The 24,089-nt window shown below is 40.7% G+C and overlaps 1 protein-coding gene and 1 long non-coding RNA gene across 7 annotated transcripts in view; both read right to left on the bottom strand.

Moving 5' to 3' along the window:
- LOC144031955 (synaptotagmin-14-like) overlaps positions 1-24,089 on the bottom strand; it is a 53,285-nt gene that overhangs the window by 26,149 nt on the left and 3,047 nt on the right. Inside the window, exons 1-3 of one of the 5 annotated variants that reach the window (XM_077539505.1) lie at positions 8,248-8,696; positions 6,423-6,470; positions 697-849 (exon numbers count right to left, since the gene is read on the bottom strand). In XM_077539505.1, coding sequence (XP_077395631.1) covers positions 697-849; positions 6,423-6,470; positions 8,248-8,341 — 295 coding nt within the window. In that variant the 5' untranslated portion in view covers positions 8,342-8,696. Of the gene's footprint in view, positions 1-696; positions 850-6,422; positions 6,471-8,247; positions 8,697-24,089 lie in introns of those variants that run through there. The other 4 variants (XM_077539506.1, XM_077539501.1, XM_077539503.1 and 1 more) reach the window with 4 other exon arrangements.
- LOC144032011 (uncharacterized) lies at positions 14,501-15,704 on the bottom strand. 2 transcript variants are annotated; one of them, XR_013287657.1, is made up of 5 exons: positions 15,324-15,704; positions 15,147-15,193; positions 15,003-15,051; positions 14,901-14,934; positions 14,501-14,823 (listed from the first exon to the last, which is right to left on the bottom strand). It is a non-coding gene; the product is annotated as an uncharacterized LOC144032011 (long non-coding RNA). The 2 variants fall into 2 exon arrangements; XR_013287656.1 differs by having other exon boundaries at positions 14,901-15,051; positions 15,147-15,704.

The raw sequence follows: 24,089 nt of genomic DNA, 5'->3' as shown, positions 1-24,089 counted from the left end.
TTAAACGGATTGAAGATAAAATATAACCACCCAGAAGAAAAACCTAGTATTACAAAATGTAGTTTCATGTAAGTAGAAAAAAAATGTAGGCAACAGGTGCGTGTTGCACTCTTTCTGATACACATAGATAAGCAAAAGTGTTATGTTGACTGTACTGCATTTAACAAGGGGAAATAATCCTTATCAATGCACTGAATAACAACATTCTATTTTTCTCAGTTGAAGAAAGCAGGTGAATGTGTAAGTAAATATGAAACACTGTACTGGAGCAACACACTAATAATGCACTCTAAGAATGAATATAAGCCTTATAAACATACATAAACCTACAGAAATTGCATATTAATGGGTATTTGAAAGGATAGACATGGATGCATTCGCTTAGAAGAGAAAAATATTCTGTCAGCCAGGAATGCCATTTTCATCATGATGGTAGAACAGCCACAAGAGGGCGCCAGTGACCGATATCAGTCACGGCTATTGGCAGCTTTTGTGAGTTCTCCATACTTTTACACAAGACCTCGTAGCGTTATTCTCCCATCCCTAACTTAGTTTTACTTTTAAGCACTATAATTTAAGTACTTTTCACATGGAGGCAATTTATTTCATGGCATTAGCTAAGAGGGAGCTGGGGAGTTGAAAGTACAGTAATCACAGAAAAAGTCTCTAACAATACATCTGGTAATGGTGGATCACCTTGCAATTCTATGTTTTTCCTGAAGTCATCAAGGCACTGAAGGCTCGCTGCATTCTCTAGTGTCAACTTGTTGTTGAGGTACCAAAAGAGAAGCGTCATGAGGATAATGAAGAGCCCGATGGCCGTCAGAAATCCAAGGACCTCCGGAGAGACTGAGAAACAGAAAAACATTGATTGAATTTGTGACAATTTCAAATGGGAATTTCCATTTGAGGATGATAGGGAAATTGCATTTAAAATGAATACCATTTCATGGGACACAAAACAACACGTTAAAGCCACAAGGCCCATGACTAAAATGTCCACATCCACGATATGCGCATAGTGGAGAAAGCCTTCCCTGCATGTGAAGAGTTAAAAAAATAAAATAAAATAAAATAAATAACAGGCTTACATAAAATCAGGGTAGTGCCAAAAAATGTTCAGTGGAGAGGCCAGATTGACACAATGACTCACTGAGGGGAAGCGATGATGATGATGATGATGATGATGATGATGATGCGTGCATATATAATAGGGATGCAACAGTTTGGTATACTGTAAGTCCGAGAACCGCTCCGTTGATGCTGTCTTATTCGAGTGGTGGTGCACGAGCTTAACTCCAGGTGAAACTACCCTGCGTTGATCAAACAAACTCCAATCGCAAAGTTTCCTATCTCAGAGTAGGTCAACTCACTGTTCAGTGTTAGTCTCAGAGTTTTGGAACCTGCTTTGTGAATTTGACCCCTGAACTTTACTTGAACTTCAGACGAGCCACCATTACATTCAATACAATGAAATGAGAAATGTAGCAATAATAAATCCACAAATAAATAATAAACATAAATTGTTGTCAAACAAACCGTACCTTTGGTGACCAGGATTATTAATCAAAACAAATGTTATGACAGAAAAGATTATAAATTAGCACACAATCAATATCCATCACTATACACATCTAAACGGTTAATCTCTTAGTATTCATTGTTTTATGTCAAACCCAAACGTTTTTAGTCTTTTTTTTTATTATTCTTATTATTTTCAACTTCCTTACGCTAAATGTTTTAAAGTTTGCTGAATAATGTTTTAATATTGTCATTGTATATTCTTTTAGTAAATTTTGTAACCTATTTTCATTTATTTTTCTTCCTCTGAATGTTAACTACTGTTTGTTGATGCTAATGTGTTGTCTTTCCTTGTGTAAAGCACATTGAGTCGCCTTGTGTATGAAATGTGCTATACAAATAAACTTGCCTTGCCTTTAGCGAAAAGAAATGATGTTGCCTCCTTGTTCCAATAGTTTTGGAAAAGAGCTTATCAGAGATCATAGGTTTTGGGATTTTTTTTAATTTATTTTTTTGACTTGTCAGGAGGTATTGCAAACTTAACAGGATCAATTATTGATCAATGCCTGGTTTGTTTCAAGCAATGCACAAATCTAAACACGCTAATCTAGCAGGAGGGTTTATGGCAAACCACTAACTGAATTGCAGTCAAGGGAAGATAAGATTGTCATCCTTTGTACTTATGCTTTATTGTTAAATATTTCTATTGTGCTACATCCATTATGTCTTATCTGCATGGAGACTGTTGCCATGTTGAATATCAAAATGAAAGAAAAAAAATAAATCTCACAATCACAAAGACACCCACATTCTTCACGGGCAGGCTGAAGCACTCTCACCAGCACTCCCACGCGTGTTCACACAAGACTCGAGCACATAAAACACACACAACAGACCCAAAACCAACAACTATAATACAAAAACAAAGCAATGCTGTTCAATAGTCTAAAAAAAAGCACATATTGGCATAAATAAAGCTTGAACAAATGGTTCACAAGGAGTACTATAGTCTGCGGCCTTCTGCCATTTCCCTGCCTAGTATATCAAGAAAACTGAAAAATTACTATTACTTTTTAAAAATAAATGGGGGAATTATTAGAACAAATTTAATCCTTCACACTCTCAAATTTCATATCTACAATATCCCACCTCCAACAATGTTAAAAGTCCCCTTCTGCCTTTTTTTTCTCTCTCCAGTCTTTGCTATCCTTTTAACAGGTTTGCAAGATAATTCGGGTTTGAAATGAGCAGTAGCTTTGCTGATCAGAATTTAATGCTGATTTTGATTGGTCTGTTTTCTCATTAATATAAAAAATATTGAACATGAAATGAATCATCTCCTTAATTATCCTGAATTTGATATGGAAAGCAGCTTCCCCCTGATTGGTTATTTATCTTTCAATCTATGCACAACTTGTGGTCACCAGTCCTCATCCTATTAGCTTTGTTGGAATTCAGCGGACCAGAATTGTGCTGTAGTTGACACATTTCCTGGAGGATGGCTTTGACTCAATACATACGACAAATACATTTCTGCATCAGCCACATATTAACTCACATTGGTCAGTTCTCTCTGCCATTGAGTAGGGCTGGGCGATTTTGCCTAAAAATAAAATCCCAGATTCTTTTCACAAAAAAAATCAATTTACGATTTTTTTTTTCAATTTATTTATTTATTTTAAGAAAACTAGTAAAAATGACATAACTCAAAGTAATATTTGCTTTTATTTTATCAAACAACAAATAAAAACTTCCCTTTCAAAATTAAAGTGCAAAATGTCTGCCTTAAATAAAATACTTCTAGAAACAAATCAAACACATTGAATTACATTTATAAAATTCAAACTTGGAACTTTTTTATTTTTTTAGTAATTAAATGACAGAAAACTCAAAACAACTTTTGCTTCTATTGTAACATAAGTAAACATTTCCTTTTCAAAATTAAAGTGCAAAATGTCTGCATGAAATAAAATATTTGTGGAAACAAATGTAACATAAGACTGAATCACATTGCAGTGCAAACTTGGAACTTTTTGTTTTCGTAATTAAATGACAGTAAACTCAAAACTTTTGCCTCTATTGAATCTAACACTTAACTAAATATTTCCTTTTCAATATTAAAGTGCAAAATTTCTGCCTTACATAAAATACTTTTTGAAAGTAATAAAAATGCATTTAATAAAATATTTCATTCATAACGACTGTGGCTTAATTGATCATATGGATGTCCAAAATGTTAATTCTCATGAGGATAACAATTGAAATGCTTTAAGCAATTCACTAAGTCAATATTTATTAAAAAAAAAAAAATAAAAAATAAATAAAATAATAATTGGGTTTGGGGAAACTCGAGTTAAATAAAGTTTAAATCGTCCACAACAAATAATTTGAATTAATTCAAAAAATCGATATATCGCCCGGGCCGACCATTGAGATTTGAGACCTATCTAGTAACATCTTTGTTTGTGCCGCACATTCCATGTCAGAGTGCTTGCCAGGTGTCACCATGGAGCCGGAAAAATGTTCCTCCAGGCCAGGGGACCAGGTTATTGGTGGAATTGTAGCCGACTGCAGGGCATCCACACGTGACCATGGTAGGGAGACAGACCGGTCCCCTTGGGGGAACATTTTTCCACCTGCGTAGTGACACAACGGGACCTCGTAACCACCAGAGGGACGTGTGAGTGGCTGTGTCACTTAAAACCCACAAATGAATTTATACCATGCGAAACGTAGAAAAACTTGGTGAAGCCATCCTCCACAAACTGTGCCCAACACAGCAAAATTCTGGTTCCAAAATGCTTTGGAGTTTTTCCAAAATAGAACTTTATTCCTCAACTCCTTTGACATTGGCAGCTGATGCAATGTTTTAGATCAGAGGTGTCAAATAGCTGGCCGGATCAGGCCCGCATAGGGGTTTAATCTCGGCCCGCGAGATGATTTTGGAAAGTTAAAAAAAAACAATGTGAAAACACATATATTTGTAATTTCACAAGCAGTCCTCAGATGAGCAATGCAACTTGTATGGGGGAATCGTCCTGGTTGTCATTGTTTTACACACAACTTAAAGTTACAGTTTGTTTCATTATTATAATTATAATTATAATTATAATTATAATTATAATTATAATTATAATTATTATTATTATTATTATTATTATTATTATTATTATTATTATAAATCATAGACCGACATAAACGTGTTAAATATGATACAAATTTCCTTACTGGTAACACAAGGATTAGCGTCCTCATAACGTCATGAACTTATGCTCCCAATATGTTCTATTTTAAATATTACCATGCTCCCAAAGACGTATTTATATGTTGTTGTTGTTGTTTTTTTCATTTTTTTTTGTTTTTTTTTAATGCTAGAGCACATAGGAGGCTTTGATGCAGCCTCTGAACTGAAGAGAATGCTTCAAGCAATGATAGTTATTACAAAAACGGCCAGCAGGTGGCAGCAGAGTATAAGAGATCAACCTGGGCCATGTTGCAGCAGGCTGTTTTCACCCACTGTTTTAAACAGATTTGTGAATAATGATGAAACTTTGCTAGATTTAATGCCAATTGCTGCAAAGTGGAAACAGATAGAAATATACTTTTTTTTCCTGATGAACGAAGAGACTCTCATCTTTTGTTTTGGTAGGGTCCATGTTTTGATAGCAATAGGACACAATATTCTGTGGGCCTTGCAAAATCAGTCAAAATCCAGTTAAATTGCGAAAAATGTGCTGGGAGTGAATGAGTTAACTGCGCCACGCAATGCATTCTGGGAACAATATATATGCAAAACAGGTAGATTTAACACGTCCAGAACTTATACCGGCAAAATGTTGTTGCGTTCCATTTGCGTCAGTGTTGTTTTTCGGAACAATGTGACTACAGTTTTGCTCCGTAATTTAGGGCTGGCCCACAAATAACGGAAATCTGCGTATAAATGACGGCAATCGTTTTTAAGTTATATACTTGGTAATATATTTTCCTCCATGCAGCCCCTGAGCTAACATGAGTTTGACACCCCTGTTTTAGATGCTGTGTGGTGCCGCTGTCAGTGATTTCCCCTCCCCCGAGTTGAATGGTCGCCTCGCATCCATGAAGTGGGCATATACCGGAATAATGAGTCATAATCTCAAGTCATCACAAACAAACAAATTAAAATCTGTTCATTTTTGCACAATCTGCATACTTTTTCCTTTCAAGGGTTATTGCATGTAAATGACAAACCACATACATGTCAACCTAAAACCATGTCACAGACTGAGCTCCACATATCGCGAGTTATGCATAAAAGAGCGGGAAGAAATGATGGAAGGCATCGCTAACATGAACTGATTAAAAACATTCAATGTCTGTAGCTTTATTATTATTATTATTTAAATCTATAATACATGAATTTAACAATTCACATCTGCAGCAAAGCTATGAAAGGGCTCTTACAAAGTCATTTGGTCATACAATATAGTGTTTGGTATTGGGATGTGCCTCAAAGGGCTTTGTTTTTTTTAGCTCTTTTTTTTAATTTTTTTTCCTACAAACACTGATAAGGGATCTCACATTCTGTTAAAAATGAAACTGCAACAATTATGTGTATTAGTTGGTTCACTTTCACAAACTGTGTATTTTATTTCTACAAAAAACCAGGAATAGTGATCCATTGTTCAATGTTGCACATTAGTCTATAGGAGCTTTATAAAGACAAGCAACACACGGCAAAACAAAACACAACAAGGAGGACACCACATTTACAAGGATGATGAAGCTTAACATGATGGGAAAAATGCATTTGTTGTCATTGTATGGTGCCGATACAACAACAAAAAAATGATGAATGATAATAATGGAGAAGGTGGTGTTGGAGGTGTGCTTTGGGGTGTCAAAGATCAACCACACTGCCCTACCTTTTCTGACGCAGATCAACTCGTGTACTCCACAGCTACGCTCGCCACCTGGAAAGACAACACATTTGAATGAGCCCCACTGTGGTGGAGGCAACAAAAGATATGATCATGAAAACAGAGTATAACACGTTTGCACAAGGACAAATGAAACATGTATACAGGACAGTGAAGGACAGAGGACAGTAACAGTTTGGTATATGAGTGCTCATGATCTCTAACACTTATAGATTCAATTTCTTGTTAATTTTCATTAACATAACAAAAAAGAAAGTATTTGAACACATTTTAACTGTTTTTGGCAGTTGAAATTCTAATATGTTAGTGGGCATAAACTGTATTATTTAAGAAGTGTTGGAGTTATTTATTTATTTATTTATTTATTTATTTATTTAGCTCAAACTCATGGTGTATGAGAAAATCACCTGTGGAGGTTCAAGTCCATGACTTTGATTTGATGAAATACATTCAAAGATAAAATTATAATTGGGATGTTTCTTTAGCACTTCAAACTTTCAATGATAGCAACTTCTAAACAGATTAATATGCCTGTTTCTATTGCAGCAGTTCTATCGGTGTCACACTTTTCTACAATTAAAAGAAAAAAAGCACAGAACTGTTTTTTCCCCCCTTCTCTTTTGTTTGAACGGATGGACTGACTATGATCAACCTCACCATTAAACATTGGGATCATGGATGCACCGATACCACTTTTATGAGACCAAGACACACTATGAGCACAAGTAATACAATTGAGTACTCTCTGATACCAAGTAGCAACACTTGATAATGCCATTACGTCACGCAACTGTGATGACAATGTGTTTTGCTTTAATCTAACATGGCATAAGTTTCCTTTTTATATATATGTATACAGTGTACGTATATATATTAGGGGTGGGAATCTCTGACATGAGGCCGATTCGATATGTATCTCGATACACAAGTTGCGATTCGATTGAAAAACGATTATCTTTCAGAACAGAACGGTTCGATTAAGTTTGGGAACGATACAATTTTCGATTCGATACGATTAATTTCAATATTCAAAACTTATAGTGACATTTGTTGCTTGTAAACATTCTTAAAACACCACAAATTTTTACAGTATCTACAAATGTGTTAAAAAAGAACAACAACAATGTCTTCTATATTTTTATATATTGAATCAATTATTTAAATGGACCGCAACAAAGGGCTGGGCGATATGACTGAAAAATGTATCAGTTTAAATATTTATTAGTTGTTATTGACAGTTATAATTGGGTTTTTTTTTTAATTAAAAATAAGGATCAGGAAAACAAAAGGCTGATAATTCAATTTGAAATATAAATATTTAACCTTTAGACAGACACCAACACAATTAAACAGAATATGTGCACATTGTGAAGTATTTCAGAAACATGAAATAAACCTACCGTCCAGCCAAAAGAAATATGAAGCCACCTTATGGAACAATAAATCTATCAAACACATTTTAACAACTTAATATATCCAAAAATATTTCCAAAAGTGCCCTAACCTTTTTATCAACAATTTTTGTTTTTAACAATTTTTGTTTTTCTTTGCCATCACATTCATTTTTTGTTAATGTATGATATCTTTTTTGTTTTTTTAATCTGAGACACGATGATGACCACGGAATCACTACTGTTTGTTTTGTTTTCTGGGCTGTCGTTCATTTTGAGTTTGATGACGTAATTGCGGGCACGTCTCAGTTCCCTGCTGCTCATGCTAGTTGTGTACATTGACAGGGAGCCACAAACTGATAAATGAGATACTTGCAGTGTACTTTTAGCATAGCTGGTGTGTTGGCTGTGGGACATACCTGTGTCGTTTGAATCCATGCATTGGATCGTCACGGGAGTTATTCTTTGTGGCTCACGCGCAGTACCAACGCCGGTGTTCTGACAAACCAGCATACCCGTCGAAGTAGCATACCTCACACATCTGCGCACGCGCTACGCATGCGCAGTAGGCAATTACGTCATCACGCTGTCGAACTCGTCGGAGCAGCATACCTCGGCTGACAAGTAAGTAAAAGTATGCAATAACTGATTATTTAGAACTGCATTTTACTTCGTTTTGTAATTATTTTATATAGTGAAAGTATTTTATTCAGAGAGTAAGTTTTGTTCTGCAGTTAGCGTCGTGGATCACTGTGCGTTATTATTATGGCACAGCGGCAGTTAGATGCTTGTACTGTACTACACTTATTCAAAAACAATTTTGGGGCTTCACTAATGTGTGTTTTTTCTTCTTATTTTAAGGTGCAATGTGAATTCTGTCTGCGGTGGACACATGCTGAATGTGCAGAATAACGTTTTTAAGTGTAAAAAAAAAAAAGCAACTTAAATAGCCTCAGTTTGGTGAGGAAACTCATCCGCGCCTGCATATGGTTTTTGTTTGATTTATTGACAACAGTTTGTTTTGATATATAAAAATGTTTTCGTATGACGACCCTATGCACATAAGCCTACACCTGAACGCAGCAGTCAGCAAAATGAACACAACGGAATGAGACGCGAAGACTTAAATCATCTAAAAATACAGAAATTCATGCAAATCGTTTGTGGGAGCGCGTTGGCTTATTGTCCTCTGAAGTTTTAATGTGGCTCTATAGTTGGCCTTATTTTTTCTTGACTAGTAAACTAAGGCAACAATGTGCTGTGGTTGCCCATTTCAGCCATCAAAACAACATACCGATGTTACAATCAGCCGTCAGAACAGCATGCTCGTGTTAAAACTAACTATACATATGCTTCTTTGGTAGCTCTAGTGTTTTAAATATGCATCTGTGTTTAGCCTAATTGCAGTGTATTATTATCATTTAAGGGATCGTCGTAACGTAGGAATGCTATTCTGACTACGTATGCTAGCCCGATAGAGGCAGCCGTCAGATCAGCATACGGGTATGCTGATCCGACGAGGTATGCTGATCCGACAGAACACCGGCCCGGGACATACAAGTGCACCGAGAGGACTCGATAGCCATGGGAAATACCAAGATGTACGGCACCGGCTTCTGCTAACTGTCTCCAGTGCATGTTGTCACTCGTTGTGCGCGACTGCGCGCGTGCCGTGTCGCGAGCACGGCGTTGACGGTAGGCGGCCCCCCCCAAAAAGGTGCGTAACGTCTTTGCATTCTGTTTACAACATCCGGGGAATGAAGCGTCTCTGAGCGCGACTTTGCTAGCTCTCTGTAAACACGGAAGTAGCTTGAATACTGATGCTACTGAAATGTAAACAAAACAAGTAGAGCACGGTGCAGAACTCTTGCTATTGTTATGAAAACCACAAAGCCTCACTCGCAACCGATTCACAGCAACGCGATATCCGGTCCACAGCTTTACGAGCAATGTATCTAAGGATTCCCGGCGGATTTTGTATCGGTTGACAAGTCTGCTACCGATAAGGCCGTTTAGCTCCCCTTAACGACAATTGGTTCGGTCGAATCGTTTTTTTGTCCCACCCCTAATATATATGTGTATATATATATATATATATATATATATATATATATATATATATATATATATATATATATATATATATATATATATATATATATATATACACACACACACACACACGATGTATTTTTTTTTCTATTGTTTCTGTTTCTATTCCTGTGTACAGTATTTGTTTTGTTTTTCAGTTTCTGGAGTGATCATTGGCGGAAAGGACCTTCCAGCAGGTGTGACACTTGAAGCGAGTTGCAATCTATGAGGCTCATAATTTTCAATCTATGACGTGCAAGCGTACCCATTTTTTTTTTTTTAGATCTTGGTTGTACAAAGCCAATTCAAATGAAGTTGGGATGTTGTGTGAAAAATAAATAAAAAACAGAATACTGTACTATGATTTACAAATCATGTTCAAAATATATTTAATTGAATACGCTACAAAGACAAGATATTTAATGTTTAAACTGATCGTTATTGTTTTTAGCAAGTAATCATTTCTTAGAATTTTATGGCTGCAACACGTTTCAAAACAGTTGGGCAGGTGGCAAAAAAGACTGACAAGCTTGATGAATGATCATCAAACACCTGTTTGAAACATCCTACAGGTGAACAGGCTGATTGGGAACAGGTGGGTGCTATTGGGTGTAAAAGAGGTTTCCTGAATTGCTCAGTCATTCACAAGCGAGGCTCACCTCTGTGAACCAGTGTGTGAGTAGTTGAATAGTTTAAAGACAATGTTCCTCTGCGCACAATTGCAAGGAATTTAAAGGGACAGTAACATGAACAATCAACTTTTTGGAGCTTTTAGCCATGTTAAAATGCTAATATCTCACCAAAACAAGACGGAAGTGGTGTTTTCCTCCATTTGCCCCTCTATGAGAAATTCTAGGTCATTCTGCTCTTCAAGCACGAGCCCCTCCCAACCTGAGAAAACGAGTGGGTGCTCACTTTGTGACGTTATTTGATGCGGAACCACCCCCTGCACCGCCTCTGCAGACTAAACAGACAGACACCCACTTTCTCTGAGACCTCCATGGGATAGTGACAAAAGTAGCCTTTATCAGTGAACATTCTGTCCAAATGAATTCTAAGCAAACAAATATCCTTCACATTTGCAATTCAAAGTGCAAAGACAATTGGCTGATTTAAAATCCGGTTCGGGCCGACACTTGCGTAAACTACAAGTAAAACTTTTGCACTGTTGAATGTAACTGAACAAATGGTGTAGTGGCTAGCACGCTTGCCCTCTAAGCAGCATGTCCCTGGTTCATGACCCACTGAGTTTTTTTTTCCTTCTTCTTCTTCTTTCCTCTTTCTTTTCCCCTCTGCTCCCCTCCTCCACTACGTCTTCTTGCGGCAAGAAGCTGTTTTGTTTCAAATGTTCATTGAAGAATTGACAGCTTGAGCATCCGTTAAGAGGAGTGCTCAAACACAGAGCTCCAGCAGCAGCCGGCTCGGACGAGAGGGGGCGCGGTAACCACACGGAGAGAGGCGGGGCTTTACTGAACCAAGCGTTTTACTTCCGCGTTAGAAAAATAACCAGTAACCACCTGATATTTCATTAAAAAAAAATGACATTGCCATGGTGTCAAAGGTAAGATTTAATCATTATATGCCTACTCTGGAAGGGCTTAAAATACCGTGATTTAATCCCTTTAAGGGGCTTCATCATCTAAGGTCCAAATATTACCAAACAGTTCAGAGAATCTGTAGAAATCAATGCATGTAAGCGACAAGGCCGAAACCAAAAAATTGAATGCACGTGACCTTCAATCCCTCAAGTTTTACTGCATCAAAAACTGACATCAATGTGTAAAGGATATCACTGTCATGTTCCATGCCTGCAGGCTGTGCTCTGTTTTCTTTTGTTGTTGTACTTCCAGTGGTAGCCTGACCTGTGGTGGCGCCATTGAGACTGCACAGCTGTTACTAATCAGCAATTGTCTTGTTTATTTAAGAGGCAACTTCTGCCACAGTCTTTTGTCGGACTATTCACTTGCCAGCCACCAATGCCCAAGCCTAGCCTCGACTATTCTTCGATCTCCGCTTCGCCTGTACTTCGATTTTGCCTTGCCCTTGTGAGTTTTATAGTGTAGTTATTTTTTCTATTCTGACTCTTACCTTTTTGTGTAAGCATTTTCAGTTAATCACCTTGCCCATTTTGTGCAAGCCTTTTTGTTAGTTACTTCCGCGTTGTTACGTGCGCTTTTTGTTACCGTTTTTTTCCTCCTTGCTTTGCAAGCGATTTCTGTTTGGATTTTTGTGTGTGTCTATTTTGTAAATAAATTTTTGTAAGCTGCTCTGTTGTCCGCGTTTCTGGGATCCACACTCGCGTCATAACAGAATAGTCCGACCATGGATCCCGCGGACACAAGCAAGATACGCCACGCCATTGCCATTCAGGGACAAATTGTGGGGCGCCACAAACAATCCCTGAATGAGCTAATGGAAGCGGTTACTAATTTAATAACTCGGGTCGACGTTTTGTTTGCGAATGGTAATGGGAGGTGTGAACCAGGAAGTTCCCCTCACCAGCCTGGACCGGTTGCTTCGGGCTCGTCGTCGTCCGAGGACACACACTATCGTGAGCCATCACTTCCTCATCCGTCTCGGTATGGCGGAGAGCCGGGTTTGTGTGGTCAGTTCATCCACCACTGCCTACTGATATTCGACCAGCAACCCAGGACATATTCACGCGATTGCAGTAAGGTAGCGTATATGATGAGTCTGTTGACAGACAAAGGAGCCACTTGGGCCTTGGTGGTTAGCAACGCTAACCCGGAATTGCGCACTTCACTACCGGCTTTCCTTACTGAACTTAAACGGGTATTTGACCACCCAGTAAAGGGAAGGGAAGCCGGGAGCCGGCTATTGGATCACAAACAAGGACAGTTATCTGTAGCCGACTACTCTATTGAATTCCGTATTTTGGCAGCCGAGAGCAGTTTCAAGGACACTGCCCTCTGCAGCATTTTTCGCAGGGGGTTGAACCCCGGGATCAAGGACGAACTGGCTGTTCGTGACGACACAACAGACCTGGAGGAACTCATTGCGCTTACTATTCGGCTGGACAACCGAATACGGGAACGGCAGCGAGAGCGTGATGTCGAGCCCCCTTACTGTCGTCCTGATCACGTTCAAGCAATTCCCCGGGCCCCGAGGGGAACAAGGGACCGGTTCGAGAGGCCACCGGGCGCACGTCTGCCTACGGCGAGGATCCCATGCAGATTGGTGGAGGGCGGCTCAGCACGGCAGAGCGGCTGCGACGGGTCCAGACCGGTGACTGCTTCTACTGCGGCCAGGCCGGCCACCGTGTTGCAGCGTGTCCAATTCGTCCGCCATGCCGAGCCGACTGCCAGACGAAGCTGGGGGGGCAAGGGCAGACTGAGAACATGACAACCGGGCCCAATCCACCGTGTGAGTACACCGAGGACGAGACCGAGGTGGTCGACGTGGTGTGTGATCCAGGGGCCAAGAGACTTGAACTACCAGGGGAAATCACGGGTTTTGGCTATCTAGCACAGGTTACCGCATTGATTGACGGGTTCTGATGACTGTTTCGTTGACCCTGGGTTAGTAGAGTTTCTAAAGTGCCCAACCTTTACCCTCCGTAAAGCCCGACGGATTCTCGATCTTAACGGGCGCCTCCTGGCGGAAGTTAGACGCATTACAGCCCCCCTTCAGGTTAAACTCTCTGGGAACCATAGTGAGTCCCGTCGGTTTTTAATTATGCCCTCGAGCTCCGTGCCGCTAGTGTTGGGCCTGCCATGGCTAAGGTTACATAATCCTGATATTAATTGGGAAATACCCGCTATCGAGAACTGGAGTGTCTTCTGTCACACACACTGTTTAAAATCAGCGGAAATTAACTGTTCACCGACTTCGGAGATCAAGGCGGAGATTATTGATTTATCTAAGGTACCCCCTGAGTATCATGTTTTAAGAAAAGTATTTAGTAAAGATCGAGCCCAGTCGCTTCCCCCACATCGCCTCTACGATTGTGCTATTGATCTTGTCCCTAATGCCCCACTACCCAACTCTAAGCTCTATCAAGTGTCACAGCCGGAGCATTTAGCGCTCCACGAGTATATTTCGAAATCGCTAGCTGCCGGACTAATTCGTCCCTCTTCCTCCCCTGTAGGAGCTGGATTTTTCTTCATTGATAAGAAAGATAAGACGTTGCGTCCCTGTGTGGATTACCGCGGTTTGAATGACATTACTATTAACTCTTTGACTGCCAGCCATTTTCGGAAAAGGTAACCCCATACTGCCAGCTGATTTACAGAATTTTACCGATCTTTCAAGCTCCACAGAAAATGTTGTGTTAGGACTATGGAAACGCGGATACTACCAAATGAAAGATTGAAGTCTCATCTTTCATCTAAAAAAAAAAAGTTATTTTCTACCTTATTCGGATCTTCAGTAATCAACAATAGAAAACAGCTTCGTTTCACCCAAATCCTCTATTTTCTTCCAAAATACGGAGAAATCAAGCTTTTGGTGAAACGATGTTATTTCATGCACTCTAGTGAATTTGGCACTTTTTTTTTTTTGCATGAGTGATTCTACAAACACCTAAACTTCTATAAAACACTACCCCAACAATAAAAAATGTTTTTTGATTGCAAAATAACAGTTTATTTACATGCAACAGTAGCAATCAGAACAAACAATTTGGAAAACTCTTTGCAAACTATTTACACGTGCGCAACAGTTTTTGTCAGTCTGCTTCTGCATGGACTGATTTGCGTAGAGGTTGGTATGATGAACGATGTGCTGGAGAAGTTCATCCGTGATGAAGAGCTCCAGGATGTCAGCTGGCAGGTGGGAATTCAGCTCTGCTGCAGCATCCCTTGGTCCTGGTTTTGCAGCAAAGGGGAAGATGGTTGGCTGCCAGCCAACTTCATCAACTTAAAGCCAGCCAGAATCTTTGGGATCTGCAAATATACATTTCAATATCATATCATTTTAGAGCAGTGTGATGCAATGTGTGTGTGTGTGTGCATATGTTTACCTTTTTTTCTTGGGTGTATTGGTTGATGCACATTCTGTAAATTATAGAAGACGTTTACCATCAAATATTTTATTAGTGCTGTGGAGAATCTTTTCTTTTTACCTTTGTTCTGCTCACTGTGAGAGGTCACTTTGGGCCCTATGAGGAGGAGCTGAAAGAAACATATACAATTACAATACTATCGAAAGACTTTCCTTTTATTGTTCGGTGTATTGAAAACGTTTTTTTGTTTTGTTTTGTTTTGACCTTTCTTTGTCGTAGAACCAGCGGTCGGACGTTGCTGTGAGCACGATCTATAAAATATACATTCACGTTTGTATAGGTAATAGATGTTTTAGTGTATATCAGCACATTTACACACGCTGCTAGCAGATCGCCCGAAAAGTAATCTTACTAGCAATCTCTTAGCATGTTAGCGCTTACCTTCACGTTCTTTGGAAGACTGTCCAAGACTGTCTTGCATCGGACCCATAGTAGTCGTCATCGTCCGATGAAACGTCATCTGTGCAGACGTGCTCGGTTGTGCACCACTTTTCTCCGGTGTTAGCATCGCTAGCTGGTGGGGCCTTAGGACGTTATTAGCATCGCTAGCCGGTGGGGCCTTAGGACGTGGTCGAAACGGCCGCGTCACCGCTTCAACTATGACTTAAGCCCGTCATCACTGTGCTCTTGAGCACTGGTCGATGCTTTTGAGCTTTGAAAATAAGGATCAAGCGTGAGGTCCCTGCCGATGGCCCAAGTGGCCGACTGTTTGTTCCCGGGCCACTTCGATCAGAGGTCCTGCAATGGGGTCACACCTGTCGGATTGCCTGCCACCCCGGGATCAGACGCACCCAGGCTCTTTTGACTCAAAGATTTTGGTGGCCTGGCATGCACAAGGACGTGTCTGAATTAGTCAATTCCTGCACTGTGTGTGCCCGCAAGGTCTCTCATAGGCCACCCGCCGGATTACTGCGACCTCTGCCTGTCCCGTCTCGTCCATGGTCGCATGTCTCTTTGGACTTTGTCACGGGCTTGCCAGCTTCCCGAGGAAACACTGTTGTTTTGACAATTGTGGACCGGTTCACAAAGATGACCCACTTCATCGCCTTGCCCAAGTTGCCATCTGCTTTAGGAACCGCCAACCTGCTCATCCGACATGTCTTCCGGCTCCATGGCATCCCCCAAGACATTGTTTCCGATCGTGGGCCCCAATTCATATCCAAGGTCTGGAGGAAGTTCTGCACAGCCATGGGAGCCACAGCAAGCCGTTCCTCCGGCTATCATCCCCAAACTAATGGACAGACGGAACGGGCCAATCAGGACCTTGAGGCCAGCCTCCGTTGCGTCTGCCAGAGCAACCCCACATCCTGGGTTACGCACTTGCCTTGGGTGGAATACGCTCACAACACGCTAATCTCATCCGCCACTGACCGTTCCCCGTTCATGGCAGCCTACGGGTACCAGCCTCCGCTCTTCCCAACCCAGGAGAAGGAAGTGTCCATTCCTTCCATCCAGCACCACCTCCGACGAGCCCACAAGGTGTGGAAAGAGACCCGAGCTGCTCTCTCACACACCACCACCCGAAACCAGGAAATCGCCAATCGCCGGAGACTACCTGCACCAGAGTACCGTCCGGGATAGCAGGTCTGGCTGTCCACCCGGCACTTGCACTTGGCTGGAGGGTCTAGGAAGATGGACCCTCGGTTCATTGGACCATTTGCAGTAGACTCTATCATCAACCCTGTCTCTGTCCGGCTCAAGCTCCCACCGACGCTCAAGATCCACCCGGTATTCCATGTTTCCCTGCTCAAGCCTGTGACCGCCAGTCCCCTGAGTCCTCCAACAGCGCCTCCTCCTCCTCCACGCATAGTCGACGGCGATCCAGTCTACACGGTCAGAGCCATCATTGATTCCAGGCGCCGGGGCCGCGGGGTGCAGTACCTGGTCGACTGGGAAGGCTACGGGCCGGAAGAGCGCCAGTGGGTCCCCAGCTCCTGGATCCTCGATCCGTCCTTGATCCGGGATTTCCACTCCGCCCATCCTGACAAGCCAGGTAGTCCGCCAGGGGGCGTCCGTTGAGTGGGGGGTACTGTCATGTTCCATGCCTGCAGGCTGTGCTCTGTTTTCTTTTGTTGTTGTACTTCCAGTGGTAGCCTGACCTGTGGTGGCGCCATTGAGACTGCACAGCTGCTACTAATCAGCAATTGTCTTGTTTATTTAAGAGGCAACTTCTGCCACAGTCTTTTGTCGGACTATTCACTTGCCAGCCACCAATGCCCAAGCCTAGCCTCGACTATTCTTCGATCTCCGCTTCGCCTGTACTTCGATTTTGCCTTGCCCTTGTGAGTTTTATAGTGTAGTGATTTTTTGTATTCTGACTCTTACCTTTTTGTGTAAGCACTTTCAGTTAATCCCCTTGCCCATTTTGTGCAAGCCTTTTTGTTAGTTACTTCCGCGTTGTTACGTGCGCTTTTTGTTACCGTTTTTTTCCTCCTTGCTTTGCAAGCGATTTCTGTTTGGATTTTTGTGTGTGTCTATTTTGTAACTAAATTTTTGTAAGCTGCTCTGTTGTCCGCGTTTCTGGGATCCACACTCGCGTCATAACAATCACGACATGGGCTCAGGAATACTTCAGAAAATCAATGTCAGTCAGTACAGTTTGGCGCTACATCAGTAAATGCAACTTAAAACTCTACTATGCAAAGCAATTCCATTTATCAACACACCCAGAAACGCAGTCGTCTTCTCTGGGCTCTAAAATGGACTGATACAAAGTGGAAAAGTGCTCCGTCGACATTTCAAATTGGTTTTGGAAATTGTGGACGTTGTGTCCTCCAGGCCAAAGATGAAAACATTAAATATCTCGTCTTTGTAGTGTATTCAATTCAATATGACATCCAAATCATTGTATTCTGTTTTTAATTATGTGTCCTTAATTAACACAATGTCCCAACTTCATTGGAATTAAGTTCATACTTGATGTTTTTTCTGGCTACTTGTTACCGATAAGCACCTCATTTTTTTCAGCTTGTTTACTTTTGTACAAATGATTCTGCTCTTAGATTGTCTTTAGTTATTCCTTATTGGCGACTTCTTTCCCCGTGGTTCCGTCCACCTGTTTTAGTCCTAGTTAGTTTTGAGTATCTTTTTTTCCACATAGCTGAGAAAATGGATGGATGTTTTTTGTTTCCTTATTGTATTTTGTGCTGTTTGTGTTTACATGAATTAAATGTGTATTTTTTAAATCACGTCCTGACATTTTTAGAGTAACAACTTGTCATTGCAACCAACCGCATGTTTTTCAGTCACCTGACAATTCAGGTAAATGCCGCCTGTTACACAAGGTACTTTAATTGTGTAGTTTGAACAAGAGAGGAACTTTGCAAAAGGAGTACATGTGCAGTTAACAGACAAGTAAAATGTAGATTAGTCTGGAAGTATCAATACAGATGCCACGTTACCTCTGTGTATTGACTACAAAATAGAGATAGACCGATATGCTTTTTTCAGGGCCGATACCGATTCCGATTATCGGTAGTCAAGGAGGCAGATAACCGATATTTGAAGCCGATATTCATTTGCAGTAAAAGTTAAAATGTTGGCACCAAATTTTTGAATAATGCAAACCCTAACCGTTCTTTACAATGGATTCTAACACTACACTTTTCATTTTACATCCTTCTATCTGCAATAAGACGTTGGTGGCGGGGGGAGTTAAATGTGGGGGCCAATGTGACATTACCTTTTATAGCATTTGGGATACTTGTAGTTTTATTCTATAAATGTTATATTTTTATATTTTGAAGTAATAGCAGGAACCCTGTCATTCAAAATGTGCATCAGCTGTGGCATTACTTATTACTACAGCAAAAATAAATAAAAAAATTCCATGAGAAAAACTATTCATCCCTGAACACCATACAGTTCTTGTAGACCTTATTATGATTATTGTTATTGTTACCATATAGACAGTTTTGATAAGCTGAGGATCTTAAATCGAGAACAGCAATATCATGCTACTCCTCTCTACAAGAGAACTGTCAAAAGACACTTCATCATGTAGTTTACTGCCACTTAGGATGCCCCAATCAACGCAGAAAAAGGTAGAGTAAAATAACTTGGTTATAATAATAGTAAGAATAACTTGGTTAAACAGACATTGTTGCGGTGGACCGCTGCCAGTTTCTGCTGTTTAATGTGTTTTACAGTTATAGACACGTGTGTGTATATGGGCACACTATTCTCTCACTACTGTACTGTACTGTATCACTTAATGGCACAGATGTACTTGTCTAAGTAATAACTGGGCTGCAACATTGCTAATTCACATTAACAAGCACTGTCTTAGCTGTCCACATGAATAGTTACTAACACACGAGAAAGTTATACAACACACCAAACATGAGCTCATTATTCAAAGTATGATGCACGTAACGAAATTACATCACTGAACATTAATTGCAGCCGTGTACGGCCGTAGATGTTACATATTAGTGGCATCCATTGAGAGGATAATGTCCCAAATGACGGCAGACATGACGTGAAAAGAGAGACAAAACGAGCAAATAAGCACACTATACTTTAGTGCACTTCTCTACTAATGCCAAACATACGGAAGAGAACACGTTCGTGTAGTTAAACGGTGTTTGAGACACTTAATTTGTTACGGAGCGGACTTTAACGAGGTGCACAACGAGCTGTCAATCAAATCGACGTCGAAGCTTAAGGCACACAATGGCAAACCAGTGCGACAAATAAACACAATATAAAGTAACTAAACGCTATTTAGTGTCACTGTGGCATCTAACTGCATAATAACCGCTATGCAACAAGTAGTGGACGTGACCCAGAATGCAATGTGTGCGTCACGAGAGGTAAATATAATGACGTTACTCTACTCTTAACATGGAACTAGACAATATAATAATGACAACTGTTAATATTTGGAACCTTTCCAACAAACATTATTTACTTAATTAAGTGAAAATGTGTGTGATTCCCTCCCCGAGTAGTTCAAGTAGCGAATTAGCTACTGGGTGTTAGCCTACATGCTAAGCTGAACACACCACTGTTAGCTAGCGGGGATTCAATGCAAGGCAATGCAGCTCCATTCATATAGTGCATTTAATACACAACATAATTCAATGTGTTTAGCTTATCATGGTGAAACGATCGGCGGAGTCTCTTCTCTTTTAACTTACCTTCGAAGCATGTGTCTCGCGTTGTGTCCGTGGGTGCGTGTGTGACCGGCTACTGTGATACACGGCATACACTACTGATTGGTTCTGGCTCTTGCACGGCTAACCAATCAAATGCTGCTATGGGCGTTACATTTCTGGAGTTGGACTCCATAACAGACAGAGACAGACAGAGTCAGGGGCTGCATTTGAAGCGAAAAGACGGAGTTTTAAATGGATCGCTCATATCGGCCGTCAGATTAATAAAACAGACCGATACCGATATGTACCAATATGTCAAATATCGGCCCCGATTATCGGCCCGACCGATTATCGGTCTATCTCTAAAAGTTAGCAAAAAGAAACCCAAGACTACTTCCTGAGAATACCACCAAGTTTCAAAATACAACTGTGGCATGACAACTGAAGTGATAGATAGATAGATAGATAGATAGATAGATAGATAGATAGATACATATCTATGAAGACTACAAAAAACTAACATGAGGTTGTTTCTACCTTATTTTAGGCTGGAATGAGTTGTCACTCAAAACTATGCAATTCAATTGTGCATATGCAGTACTCATGTCCAACAGCACTGCACCAATTCTCCTGTTATGTAGACAATGCAAACCTGCTACAGACTTTCTGCAATAATTGTATCATCTACCAAGCAGTGGATGTAATTCTTAACTATTACTCACACTTGTGAAAGCCTCTAAGTCTCAGAGCTGTGCAGCAGGGGATCAGCCTACAGGTTGAAGTTTCAAATAGCCTTCACGTCTTCCATTCTCAATATGTATCAGCTAAAAAAGGCTTAGCACATCAACTGTAATGCAGACAGTGCAACTTAATATTTGTTTTGCCATTTTGACAATGCCCGTACAAAAAAGTAAGTAAGTAACAGGCAGGTCATAATGACAGTACTGTTTGGGAGTCTTGTACATTATGTACAGTATGGCCAAAAGTAATGGGCCAGTCTAATAGCATCTATCATCATTTAACTAAATTACTTTAACTAAATTTAATTTAATTGATCAATCAATTCAGGGTTTGATAATATCACTCACTTGCCAACAAAATCTTATTTTATTACCGATGATGTATAGCATATGAGCAATGGTATGATTTCAGCTTCATGTGTACGTTTTGGTCTTTTTATGAGCTAGGATAAAGGTGCTCGAGTGTATAAAACAAGGTTCATAAAGGCATGGTTGAATGAGCTTGGTGAGTAGGATGATGCTGTTCCAGGCCTAACCTTGACCCCGTTAAACACACCCTTGTTTAATACAGAATAGAGAACTACCTGAGTCAGACTTTCTTCTACATCATCAGAGATCTCCGACACTATATAAATGACTTGACCTAACAAATAGATGAGTGGAATGTCACCTCTTAAACCAAGCACTGTCACTGCCATTTCAAGTTAAAAAAAAAAAAAAAAGTTCTCAAGTTCTATTAGTTGAAGGACAACAAGAAGCGTATACGAAATGTACATTTTTGATTTGGAAATTTGTTTTTGGTAGATTATTTATCCACCAAGAAAATGTCTTTGCTCAATACCAATGGACTTCTTCACAACTATTGTGAAGTCTGTGCCAACTGATTTGCAGCAAATAAATCGGCAATTGCGGACTTCGGTGAGGCGAGTTTGCCAAAACACTAAGCAGCTACACAGTAAATTCTGTCAAGTCAACTTGACTCTATTTAGATAGGGAACATAGACATTAGACTCAGTTTTAGAGTAATATTTAGTCCTGGAAGAGAGTAAAATAAAGAATTGGATAAATAAAAGTGACTCAAGGTAAGAAGGAACTCACGACCTTCAGCTTGATAGACAGCCGATCTACTCCCTGAGCCACACAGCTCCTGTTTTCTGCTAGTGTATCGTTCATATATAGACGACCACTGGTATGCGTGTGTGAGAATGGGTGAATGGAAGGCTTCAAATGTAAAGCACTTTGAATACCTGACCGGGATTTACATCGGATGCAGCTGCGGTGTGGTTGCGGTGCGTTCCGTCGACGCAACCAAATTAGATTCCATTCATTCGAATGTGCAATTTAGACCGCTTGCGTGTGCGTTGCATGTCGACTGCGTCTCAGCTGTGGCGTGCCGCAGCCCATTTCGCACGGATAGACCTATTTTCTACTTTTGCCGGATGCCGAAATGGCAAGCTAGCACAAAACACATTGAGTGGGACAGGAAGACCGACGCAGTTTCAAAATACATTTCCGGTTACCTTTCAAAATAAAACACTCGCCAGCTCCTATTTCGCAAGCATGTTAGCAAAACGTGATGTGGGCATAGCCGGGCCTGGAGTAAACGTGTGAGGTGCTCATTCACGGTTTAGACACCAACAAACATGGACGAGGAGAGGTTTATATTGGACATGGAAAGCCACAAAATAATAAAAGTCCACCTCTCTTTCTGCTTCTCTGTTGAGCACAGACTTTCTGTGCGTTTGTTGTTGTTTTTAATGCCACATGATCGCGCGCGGTCACGCGAGACACGGCGGGAAGTGGTCGGCGACGGAGATGCCGGACCGCAGCTGTGCGGAGCCGGTGTGAGTTGGCCAAAAAATTGATGCGTCTGGAGCACGCAGTCAAGACGCACCGCACCGCACACACAACCGGTGTAAATCCCAGGTTATGGTGTAGTTAAAGTGCTATATAAAAATCAGTCCATTCACCATAGGAGAGAAATGTCAGCTGCAGCTGATTCCATGATTGCATGGAATCCTCTCGACCGCACCAAAAACGAACTTTGTTCTCTTGGAGAAAAGCAAACAGTAGGAGGGGCATAGCTCAGGTGGTAATGTGGCAGTCTCCCAAACTGAAGGTCGTGAGTTAGAACATTAACCCTTGAGTGATATTTTTCCTTTTTTTTATTTTTTTTATTTTACTCTCTTCCTTATGGAGTTAGAATCATGCCAAAACCCCGTAAACACAAAAAACGTTATCTACGTACACAAAATGTGATCTACGTACACAAAACATGATCTACGTACACAAAACCTGATCCACGTACACAAAACCTGATCCACGTACACAAAACCTGATCTACGTACACAAAACGTGTGTTCTACGTACACAAACCCTGATCTATGTACACAAAACGTGATCCACGTACACAAAACGTGATCCACATTCACAAAACCTGATCTACGTACACAAAATGTGATCTACGTACACAAAACGTGATCTACGTACACAAAACGTGATCCACATACACAAAACGTGATCCACGTACGCAAAACCTGATCTACGTACACAAAACGTGTGTTCTACGTACACAAAACCTGATCTACGTTCACAAAACGTGATCCACGTACAAAAAACGTGATCCACGCACAAAACGTGATCCACGCACAAAACGTGATCCACGTACACAAAACGTGATCTACGTACACAAAACGTGATCTACGTACACAAAGAAGCATATCTTCAATTACAACAACAACGAAATTTTTGCGTATGTAAAAAGCAATTCTACGTTTACGGATACAACTCACGTGACTTTTGGCAGCGATATTCTGCCAAGCAGTTTTACGTGCCGAAAACCCAAGATCCACACGTGCAAAGCCAGTAAACTTTACAGCAGGGGGCGCTGTTGAATCAGCGCCGTATTGAGAGAGCGTTTGGCCAACTCGTTGAAGAACTACTACGCTGTGATTGGTCAACTGCTGGTCACATGACATATGGACGCCTTGTCCTTACTTTTTTTTTTTTTAGATGCTTTATTGAACCAACTGTTGCAAACTTACAGTAAATAGCCTTGTCGTTACTAAGCCGCTGCGATTACGTAACGTGTTGCATTGGGCGTTTATGGCGTTCACAAACAAACACTTCATTAATCTCAAGTCTTAAAAAAAAAAAAAAAAAAAAGTAACACGGCACACCACTCATTTGACGAGGTAGAAAGCTGCAGTGTGCAGTCCCACCTACATCAAATCGTGGTATTTTACTTACTTTATTTAACCCTAAATCTAATCCTGCATCATAAGGCCACTGCCTGGTTGTAATTGTGA

This window comes from Festucalex cinctus, chromosome 12 (assembly GCF_051991245.1).
Source record: "Festucalex cinctus isolate MCC-2025b chromosome 12, RoL_Fcin_1.0, whole genome shotgun sequence".
NCBI classification, from domain to species: Eukaryota; Metazoa; Chordata; class Actinopteri; order Syngnathiformes; family Syngnathidae; genus Festucalex; species Festucalex cinctus.
This window is presented reverse-complemented; position numbering and strand designations above follow the sequence as displayed.